This window comes from Oncorhynchus clarkii, chromosome 15 (assembly GCF_045791955.1).
Source record: "Oncorhynchus clarkii lewisi isolate Uvic-CL-2024 chromosome 15, UVic_Ocla_1.0, whole genome shotgun sequence".
Classification (NCBI taxonomy): Eukaryota; Metazoa; Chordata; class Actinopteri; order Salmoniformes; family Salmonidae; genus Oncorhynchus; species Oncorhynchus clarkii.
Window position 1 is genome coordinate 10,685,766 of NC_092161.1, and position 11,501 is coordinate 10,697,266.

The 11,501-nt window shown below is 44.4% G+C and overlaps 1 protein-coding gene across 1 annotated transcript; it reads right to left on the minus strand.

Annotated features, from left to right (window-relative positions):
* Positions 1 to 330: 330 nt before the first annotated feature.
* On the minus strand, positions 331 to 3,689 carry LOC139366668 (cerebellin-2-like). Its single transcript, XM_071104348.1, has 4 exons — positions 3,490 to 3,689; positions 2,576 to 3,093; positions 1,710 to 1,829; positions 331 to 1,480 (listed from the first exon to the last, which is right to left on the minus strand). The coding sequence occupies exons 2-4, from the start codon at positions 2,867 to 2,869 to the stop codon at positions 1,283 to 1,285; spliced, it is 612 nt and encodes a 203-aa protein (XP_070960449.1). The 5' UTR covers positions 2,870 to 3,093; positions 3,490 to 3,689; the 3' UTR covers positions 331 to 1,282.
* Between the last annotated feature and the right edge of the window lie 7,812 nt (positions 3,690 to 11,501).

Genomic DNA, 11,501 nt, shown 5'->3' on the forward strand with positions numbered 1-11,501 from the left:
AAACATGCAAAGTTGATAAAAATCAGTTTTCAATTTTGAAACCACAAGAGTTGAATGCGTGTTGGTGTGGGCTCCAGTGCTCTGTGAAGTGTAACATTGCATTCTGTTCAAGCGGCTGCTCGATCAGCACCATGGACAGCGTCAGTCAATAGTGCGCTACAGGTCTGAGGCCGTTTGCTGTACACTACTTTATTAATGACCGATTCTATCACGATTACTTTCCTGATGCCTTTTCGACCTTGCATGTCATTTGCAAGCCTAAACTGGTAGCCTATATAATAAAAGTGAATACATACGCGTATACAATGCAATATTATTTATTAGGCGGGACATCATATAATTGGGATTTTTCTGTTGTTATTTTCACAATGTACATGTGTGAGCAACGTCACTGGACACAATATCAGTTAAAGCTACGCAGATCCGAAATGTAGAACACACCATAATGTGAATATGTACTTTATAAATTAGATAAATATTTTTTTTTTTGTAAAAGAGTTTCTATAGACGTGTCCATTGGCTGAAATGTGTCGCTTTTTAAAAATCTTTTATATCATCTCTGGATAGTTAGGCAGCCTATATTTGCCTTCTTTTCAACATGTTCAGCATCCAAACGGAACACCATGAAAAGCACAAAACAAACAAAAAAAAGTCTTCCATTTTGTTCAGCATCCAAACGGAACACCATGAACAGCAAAAAACAAACACATTCTTCCATTCCTGCAACAACAACAAAACAAAAAAAGCCTTCGGCGTGAAAGCACTCTTCTTCTCCTGGACGTCCATAAGAATTCCATACAACTCACTTGACGGAAACGTTATTATTTAAGGCTACACAAACACAAAATAGAGAGAGCATTGGTAAATACACGTTAGTTCGGGAAGTTTTAAGCTTTTCGATTTATATAATATTATTCTCATCTGTTCAGCAGTCAGGGTACACAGAGGTAGACTGACTTGACAGTCTGTTGACAAAAGTTAGTTGACTCCCAAGCGATAAAATCCAAATAATCGACAAGTGGTAGGCCTATACATCACGGGCAGATCGATTCGATTATCCTTCCAGATAGGGTTTTAGTCGATGGATTTGGATGTACGAACTCCATGGAAACGTTAATGTTTGAATTGAATAGATACTGTAAAGTGTGTAGTGTGTACACATACGAATCTGTCTTCTTCCTCTGACAGTTCACTTCAAATAAAAGAGCAAATTTGTTGTTTTTTTAATCGTTCCTCAACCATGGAGGAGTCACGTTTGCGATTTCCGTGATCACATATTAAATTATAGTGGAAAGACAAGGAAGCCTGAGAACGTGGAATATTTCCATCCGCCCATGAGCGTGCCCCGTTCCAGCTTCAGATACACCCGGTCCTCGCGCTCCAACTGCAGAAGAACGCCGTTGCTGGCCGCCTCCCGAGTGACGTCCTGGTCACCGGCGAAAGCTGATATGATCGGGTAGTCGTTCTGCATCAGGTTGACCTGGGGTAACGGAAACAGCACAGATCATAATTCAGATCTGTTACATCGTAGGCCTACTCTGTTTACGCACCAAATAATGTACCCATTTGGGTAGGCTGCTCCACGACATACAACAACACACTAAAGTAGACTAATTAGGCCTACAATCAGAAAACTACAATCAGAAAACTACAATCAGAAAACGTTGCATAGAGATCATAGTGAAGCAAATGTGGACAATGTGTCTTACCTGTATGGTCTGTCTGTTGTAGACCTTGACCACATGAAAACCGAAGCTGTATATTCCCCTCCTTGGCGCCTGGAAGACACTCGCTTTCAGATCGAAATGGTTGCCGATGTTCACTAAAGCCTGAAACACAAAGTACGTCAACATGACGCACAATCAGCACCCAGAGTCAAAGAGTAACATACTGAGACGCGGCAAGGGTTAAACTAGCCAAATTATCAAGCACTTACACTTTGCATGTGGTGACCTTAAGGCGCAACGCACAATCAATTGGCCAACGCTGTTTGCCAACAGCTCACTGTTTTACAGTTGGACTATATATGTTTCTAATTGAAGACGATCAACGCAGATGTAAGATAATGGGGGGGGGGGGTGATTAACATAATACTGTCCATAGTATCCCAGCTCACCAGCGGGACGCAAAACAATACTCTACTTGATGTTTGGAGCATTCACAGCAGCAGTCATATCTATAGTAAACACCGCAGTGTCTGCGTCCCTCAAATAGATAGAAGGGACTAGATACAACAGCTGACGTCTTTTCAAATCAACTTGCAGCGAGCTGCAGCTTTTATGAATAGGCAATATGGGGCAAATTACGCAGGACGATCACAATGTTCCCATTATCATGTTCTGATCCCCAGAACTGCTCTCGAGCTATTTCATTAAAGAGACTCAAGGGAAATGTGCGCGTCTCCAAACGGACCAACGCAAACCACGACAAGTTATCATAACCTTTTACAGGGATACAATAATGTTGTAGCAGCTCCCGAAAAATATAAATTAAACAACTTGTTCTTAATCGCCACATTAATTATCTATCCAGATAGGGACAAGATTTGCATGCGCAAATTCCGGGGACTGCTGACCTGGTCAAAGTAGATGGTCATGGACGTGTTGCTCATGTCGGAGGGCTCGTGATTCGTCCCGCGCACCGCGGAGAAAGCTACCTTGGCGCCAGCCGACCGGACGGATATCCCGAGCGATGAAGTCACCCCGCCGTCCGAGGACGGGTTAGAGTCGCAGACCACCAGACACTTCCCCTCCAGTACGATGGGCTCCGTGTCGTTCTGACCGGCGACGCAGCGCACCACGCCGTATCCCATGAGAAGGCTGAGCGCCAGCATGGCACAGGGTCCCGGGCAGCGGGCTGGCACCACCATGTTCTGGTCGGAACTCTGATCCTTCCTGTAAACACTGATCCTGGCCGGCAGCTCCTTGGAGGTTTGATAGGACGTGATCACCTGGTCCAACCTTAGTCCTCTCTCTCGCTCTCTCTAACATGCACACTTTAACACACACACAACCTATGTTTCTCACACTCCCCTCCCTCCTGTGCGTTTCAGTTGATATTTGGCTGGTCTTCAGACAGCTGGTGTGGTGTTTCCTGGTGATTAAGAGACAAATAACAACGGATTTATGACAGAGACCATTAGGTGTTTAAAAGACAGACTACTACACTGAGTGCTAAAACATATTCAATGGGATCCAACTAGAACTAGATACAACTCGTGCGTAATACGCAAAGAGGGTATTTTGTAGGTGCGTCAACGATATGGTATTTAATTTAGGCTATATCATTCATATTAATTAATATTAGTCATAATTATCACTTCCCATGCACGTTAAATAATTGTGGAATTTGGAAATCCTAAAAACAATATATTTTATATGTCTTCCTCTCAAATTTAATTTGGCTACTCTTATACTAGCCTACTCTTTTCTAACACAAGCACCAAACACCATAGCCATCTGTTTCCCTGAAAAGGCGCCTTGACGTTACCTGTAGTATCCATAGCGCCTCTCTCTCACTCCGCATAGGAAGCAGCGCGCAGAGTGAACTGAGCAGTGAGCTCGCCTTCTATGCTGAAAATGGATCCCCCCTCGCTTCCCTTTCGAGGGCGACTCACGCCCATCCTTTATATTCAAGTACAGTAGAATGTCGACAGCACCGCGTACAATGACCCTCCACTCACTAGTAGGCTAGTATAATAAACACACGTCTGGATTAATGAGTTTGTTTACATAACCAGTTGAATGTTGTGAGATCATACATCACCGGACCTCACGGGACAGCAGAGTTCACGGCTGACTCCCAGTGTGCAGCCGCACTTTATTTCCCCCTGTCTTGTCGCGCGCTGATTAATCAGAGATGAAAGGGTAAGACAAGAGGATATCATTGCCTTTTGCGCTATTCCTATAATTGGTTATGCATGATGTCACTAATTTGAGCTCAAAGATGGCAATTTTACAGGAGCCACAGCGAAATACTTGTGCGACACCAAATGGTAGAAAGGCGATACTGTCCGCTGATCTTTTTTTTCTCACCACAGGTGCATGGTGAACGTGTCTTTGACTAACGAGGAGAATTGTCAAACTACCATGCTATCCTGTTTTGATTTACAATGCTTGTGTTTCTGATGCAAAATCAGAAGGTTAAAATTGAACAGCAACTTGCAGTCTCTCATTACCACTACGCTGTCATTAGCTATAGCAGTGGGGAAATTACATGAGTCTATATTGATTTGCGACCTTCCAATTCATAAACAGGGTATCTATGAATATTGATATTATGTCTATCTGATATTATAGATAATATTGCCTGGAGGGACGATTGGTCGGGATTCAGTTCTATTTGTGTGTCTTGTATAAAACATGTACAGCGAAGCAACATGTGATTTCAGTTCATTAATTTGGCTTAAAACGGTTAATGAATGATTATTATTTTATTTTTATTTAACCTTTATTTAACTAGGCAAGTCAGTTAAGAACTAATTCTTATTTACAATAACGGACAACACGTCAGAGTTTTTCCTGCCTCCGGTCACGTGGTTAGGTAAACCCTTGGCCCTAGGGGTGAGGGAATCCAAAGTGTTAATGGTGCGACATGTAGCCTAGTGGTTAGAGCGTTGGCCAGTAACCAAAAACGTTGCTAGATCGAATTCCTGAGCTGACAAGGTAAAAATCAGTCATTCTGCCACTGAACAAGACAGTTAACCCACTGTTCCTAGGGTGTCATTGTAAATAAGAGTTTGTTCTTAATTAACTGACTTGCCTTGATAAATAAAAAAGTATTATTATTATATATAATGTATACCTCACCTACCCCCAGCCCTACCCTCTCTTCCCAGCCCTACCCTCTCTTCCCAGCCCTACCCTCTCTTCCCAGCCCTACCCTCTCTCCCCAGCCCTACCCTCTCTTCCCAGCCCTACCCTCTCTCTTCCCAGCCCTACCCTCTCTTCCCAGCCCTACCCTCTCGTCCCAGCCCTACCCTCTCTCCCTAGCCCTACCCTCTCTCCCCATCCCTACCCTCTCTTCCCAGCCCTACCCTCTTTTCCCAGCCCTACCCTCTCTTCCCAGCCCTACCGTCTCTCCCCAGCCCTACCCTCTCTTCCCAGCCCTATCCTCTCTTCCCAGCCCTACCCTCTATTCCCAGTCCTACCCTCTCTTCCCAGCCCTACCCTCTCTTCCCAGCCGTACCCTCTCTTCCCAGCCCTGTCCAAGCATGTCATAGTACCTTTGAAGAACTCTGCAGAAGGGTCCCTATCATGGCTTCTTGTCTCCGATGGAACAAATGGGTTCTTCCTCAGAACTGCTGAAGCTTTACCTAACCTTCTCAAAGAGCTGTCACTCTACAGAGCTCTAAGATCAGCTAATTGGCCAGATAACATTTGAACGTCTTGGCCATGTTCTGTTGTAATCTCCACCCAACACAACCAAAAGAGGACTGGCCACCCCTCATAGCCGGGTTCCTCTCTAGGTTTCTTCCTAGGTTCTGGCCTTTCTAGGGAGTTTTTCCTATCCACCGTGCTTCTACACCTGCATTGCTTGCTGTTTGGGGTTTTAAGCTGGGTTTCTGTACAGCACTTTGTGACATCAGCTGATGTGAGAAGGGCTTTATAAATACATTTGATTGATTGATATATAACGCAAGGAGTTCAGATTCATATACTATGATACGTTTGATTACACCCCTCACCCTCAACCATCACCCTCCACCCGTCACCATCCACCCATCACCATCCACCAGTCACCCTCCACCCATCACCCTCCACCCATCACCTTCCACCCATCACCCTCCACCCGTCACCCTCCACCCATCACCATCCACCCATCACCATCCACCCATCACCCTCCACCCGTCACCCTCCACCCGTCACCCTCCACCCATCACCCTCCACCCATCACCCACCACCCATCACCATCCACCCGTCACCCTCCACCCATCACCATCCACCCATCACCCTCTAAACATCATCGTCCACCCATCACCCTCCACCCGTCCACCCCTCAGCCTCACCCTCAACCATCACCCTCCACCTGTCACCCTCCACCCATCACCCTCTAAACATCACCGTCCAACCATCACCCTCCACCCGTCCACCCCTCACCCTCAACCATCACCCTCAACCATCACCCTTCACCCATCACCGTCCACCCGTCACCCTCCACCCGTCACCCTCCACCCGTCACCATCCACCCGTCCACCCCTCACCCTCAACCCGTCACCCTCCACCCGTCACCCACCACCCATCACCGTCCACCCGTCACCCTCCACCCGTCACCATCCACCCATCACCCATCACCCATTTGTATTAAGCATATAACAGCTTGGAATGCTGTATGAAATCTGAAATATTTTGACGTCCTAACCAGCAACACACTGGAAGCCTTATCTGTTATTCCACATGCATGTTCCTGTATCTGTTATTCCACATGCATGTTCCTGTATCTGTTATTCCACATGCATGTTCCTGTATCTGTTATTACACATGCATGTTCCTGTATCTGTTATTCCACATGCATGTTCCTGTATCTGTTATTAAACATGCATGTTCCTGTATCTGTTATTAAACATGCATGTTCCTGTATCTGTTATTCCACATGCATGTTCCTGTATCTGTTATTCCACATGCATGTTCCTGTATCTGTTATTCCACATGCATGTTCCTGTATCTGTTATTCCACATGCATGTTCCTGTATCTGTTATTCCACATGCATGTTCCTGTATCTGTTATTCCACATGCATGTTCCTGTATCTGTTATTCCACATGCATGTTCCTGTATCTGTTATTTCACATGCATGTTCCTGTATCTGTTATTCCACATCCATGTTCCTGTATCTGTTATTCCACATGCATGTTCCTGTATCTGTTATTCCACATGCATGTTCCTGTATCTGTTATTCCACATGCATGTAACTGTTTACATACACAACATATACAGTTGAAGTCGGAAGTGTACATACACCTTAGCCAAATACATTTAAACTCAGTTTTTCACAATTTCTGACATTTAATCCAAGTAAAAAATTTCCCTGTTTTAGGTCAGTTCGGATCACCACTTCATTTTAAGAATGTGAAATGTCAGAATAATAGTAGAGAGAATGATTTATTTCAGCTTTTATTTCTTTCATCACATTCCCAGTGGGTCAGAAGTTAACATGCACTCAATAGGTATTTGGTAGCATTGCCTTTAAATTGTTTAACTTGGGTCAAACGTTTCGGGTAGCCTTCCACAAGCTTCCCACATTAAGTTGGGGGAATTTTGGCCCATTCCTCCTGACAGAGCTGGTGTATCTGAGTCAGGTTTGTAGGCCTCCTTGATCACACACACTTTTTCAGTTCTGCCCACTGAATTGTCTGTATGATTGAGGTCAGGGCTTTGTGATGGCCACTCCAATACATTAACTTTGTTGTCCTTAAGCCATTTTGCCACAACTTTGGAAGTATGCTTGGGGTCACTGTCCATTTGGAAGACCCATTTGCGACCAAGCTTTAACTTCCTGACCGATGTCTTGAGATGTTGCTTCAATATATCCACATACTTTTCCTCCTCATGAAGCCATCTATTTTGTGCTTTGCACCAGTCCCTCCTGCAGCAAAGCACCCCCACAACATGATGCTGCCACCCCTGTTGTTCACGGTTCGGATGGTGTTCTTCGACTTGCAAGCCTCCCCCTTTTTCCTCCAAACATAACCATGGTCATTATGGCCAAAAAGTTATATTTATTTTTAATCACACCAGAGGATATTTCTCCAAAAAATAACTTTCTTTGTCCCCATGTGCAGTTGCAAACCGTTGTCTGGATTTTTTATGGCCATTTTGGAGCAGTGGCTTCTTCCTTGCTGAGTGGCACTTTCAGGTTATGTCGATATAGGACTCGTTTTACTGTGGATATAGATGCTTTGTACCTGTTTCCTCTATCATCTTCACAAGGTCCTTTGCTGTTGTTTTTGGACTGATTTGCACTTTACGCACCAAAGTACGTTCATCTCTAGGAGACGGAACACGTTTCCTTCTTGAGTGGTATGACGGCTGCGTGGTCCCATGGTGTTTATACTTGTGTACTATTGTTTGTACAGATGGATGTGGTACCTTCAGGCATTTGGAAAAATCTACCAAGGATGAACCAGACTTGTGGAGGTCTACACATTTTTTTCTGAGGTCTTGGCTGATTTCTTTTGATTTTCCCATGATATCAAGCAAAGAGACACTGAGTTTGAAGGTAGGCCTTGAAATACATCCACAGGTACACCTCCAATTTACTCAAAGGATGTCAATTAGCCTATCAGAAGCTTCTACAACCATGACATAATTTTCTGGAATTTTTTTGTTGTGTTCATCTACATTGGAATAAAAACTATTTGTCCTTATGAAAACACAGAAGGACATTTTTAACACTCACCAGTGATCCAAGTCACATCAGGAAGTGACCCACTGGCCTTGCAGTTGTAAAACACCAGACATTATTATAAACGTGTAACTAGACATATCTTAATTACGGCTACCCAACATGCACTCCTCTATCCCTTGCCTTTTCCCCCTCTTACCTCCTTCCCACTTCATTTGACAAACATCCCACTGTCAGTGCTGAGTGACAACCGAAGCAGACAGCCCAGGGCTGTTCGACCCGCAGGCCTGCAGAAGGAAGAGTTAGCGCTACATACATTAAATGTCAAGAAGAAGAGCGGGCATGGGGTCATGGGGGGGTCACGGGGCCTAGTATTACCATTACCAGAGGCTGCCTCGGCCCTGAGAGAGGCCAGCAGTGGCACACGGCTATTTAATCAGGCGAAGGAACTGGCAGTAGGGAGGACGTAACTGCCCACCCTTCGCAGTGCGCTGCCGTGTCTCTCTAAGAGCACAGACATTTGCTCTAATGAAAAGAGACTTATCGTCAGTGCTGCTGGTGGTGGCTGGCTGCCGTTGTTGATCTACGGTCGTCATTTAGAACACAGTTGGCTTGGTAAATAGTAGTATTAGAGAGATTAGAAACATGGTGTTAATGGAGAAATTTCCCCTGGTGGACTGTTTAATTTGCCATGATGTGATGAGCTAGGCTTTGATTAAGCAATCAGGGTTGCGATAGTTATGATGTGTCGAAGATGAATTGATGTTTATTTGATCATTCCTCTATTCCCCGTGGCTGTAGTTGGATGTAGAGCAGATAAGACCAATCCCCACTCTGCCATATTCTCCAAAGAGCCCAAATACCTTGTACGATGTATTAGAAGGAACATGGCGTTTGTATGGTGTATTAGAAGGAACATGGTGTTTGTATGGTGTATTAGAAGGAACATGGTGGTTGTATGGTGTATTAGAAGGAACATGGTGTTTGTACTGTGTATTAGAAGGAACATGGTGTTTGTACTGTGTATTAGAAGGAACATGGTGGTTGTATGGTGTATTAGAAGGAATATGGTGGTTGTACTGTGTATTAGAAGGAACATGGTGGTTGTATGGTGTATTAGAAGGAACATGGTGGTTGTACTGTGTATTAGAAGGAACATGGTGGTTGTATGGTGTATTAGAAGGAACATGGTGGTTGTACCGTGTATTAGAAGTAACATGGTGGTTGTATGGTGTATTAGAAGGAACATGGTGGTTGTATGGTGTATTAGAAGGAACATGGTGGTTGTACTGTGTATTAGAAGGAACATGGTGTTTGTACTGTGTATTAGAAGGAACATGGTGGTTGTATGGTGTATTAGAAGGAACATGGTGGTTGTACTGTGTATTAGAAGGAACATGGTGGTTGTATGGTGTATTAGAAGGAACATGGTGGTTGTATGGTGTTACCTTCCCCAGATTATGTGTTGTAGTTTGTGTATTTGCATGTGTTTTATTTCAGGAAATGGCTTCCTGAAATCCCTCAAGCAGCTGATTGGTCGACTCCAGGGCTAATTGGAGAGCTGACCCCGCCCCCTCGTCAAGACACAGCTGTCTCCAATTACACATTCATTCTGAAGCTATATAAAAGCCAGTGTTCTGTTCAGGAGAGAGAAATTTGGAGGTAGGGATTGCTGATAGAGATTTTGCTGAGGTCATTGCAGAGCGAATGTTTGTGATAGAGAGATTTGCTTGGAGGTCATTGCAGAGAGATTTTGCTAAAGGTTGATTTTGATGGGAGTTCATTGCTGGGAAGTTGGTATGTTTTGTGAGTTTGTTGCTCAGCTTATTTGATGTACTTTGTTTCTTAGTTTGTTTGAAATTGTTTAATATTTTGTTTCATTTGTTCCCAGGGGAGAAGGGGAAGGCACCTTGGGAGTGTTTAGGCAAGAGGCCTAAACACTTCCACTAGGTAAGACCTGGGCAGACCACCCCCTGTATTTTGGTTAGGGCACCAGGTGGTGCTAAATTAGGTAAGTAGTGGGTAGGCAGGTAAGATAGAGGGGGCTTTGAGATTTATTTTCTTTGCTTTGGTTCCGTCCAGCCCCTTTTCCCCATATTACCGTGTAAAGGAATAAAGTCCTTGTAAACGGTACCACATTCTGCCTGTTGTCATCCTTACTCGCACCTACAGTCCATAACTTTTTCACTTCACGGAGAGTTTAGTTGTAGCAGGGTGTTGCGTTCCCTCTTCATAGAGGCGTGCGTAACATATGGTGTATTAGAGGGAACATGGTGTTTGTGCGGTGTATTAGAAGGAACATGGCGGTTGTATGGTGTATTAGAGGGAACATGGTGTATATGAGCCCAAGATGGTCAAAGATCTTCAATATGAACCTAGACCTCCATCTTAGCAAGTGCAGCAGGAGGCAAGTAACATTCCTTTCCCAGGTGTCCTCCACTGTAGTTTGACCTTTGACAGCCAACCTCTCTGTTGACTGCTATTGCTAACCTGGAGCACTGGGGTTTGCTTACATTTTAAAAGTTAACTGAATATCCAATAGGGTTATCTCGCCCACCACCCCCAGCCCCATACTCACTCTAATATCTGTAGGAATCCCATTAAAACTATATCAACCTAGGCGCTTGCAAGCATTGTTCTCCAGCTGTTTTCTCTCCCTCTCCTCTTCTCACTCCCTCTCTCCTCCCTGACCCCTTTTTTCAGATCTTTCCTTTGATTGTGTACTCACAGTGAATGGCTGAGTTGGAGACAGCTGCAGGTTGTTTACACTACACACAAACTCTCAATCTCATGTTAACCTAGCTCTGTCTGTGTGTGTGGTCAGCCACCAAGCATCTATTCTCTGTAATTGTTTCAATATAATTGATAAGACTTCAGCAACACCATACACAGTGCCAGTCATACGTTTGGACACACCTACTCATTAACAGGCAGTTAGAAAAGCCAAGGCTAGCTTTTTCAAGCAGAAATTTGCTTCCTGCAACACTAACTCAAAAACGTTCTGGGACACTAAAGTCCATGGAGAATAAGAACACCTCCTCCCAGCTGCCCACTGCACTGAAGATAGGAAACACTGATAAATCCACCATAATTGAGAATTTCAATAAGCATTTTTCTACGGCTGGCCATGCTTTCCACCTGGCTACTCCTACCCCGGTC

What these genes read in the sequence shown, in the direction of transcription:
- LOC139366668 (XM_071104348.1), bottom strand. Translation starts at nt 2,869, where the DNA reads ATGGTGGTGCCAGCCCGCTGCCCGGGACCCTGTGCCATGCTGGCGCTC. An exon ending in TGACCATCTACTTTGACCAG is followed by an intron (nt 1,830 to 2,575) that starts GTCAGCAGTCCC and finishes TTTGTGTTTCAG; the next exon opens with GCTTTAGTGAACATCGGCAA. An exon ending in ACAACAGACAGACCATACAG is followed by an intron (nt 1,481 to 1,709) that starts GTAAGACACATT and finishes CCGTTACCCCAG; the next exon opens with GTCAACCTGATGCAGAACGA.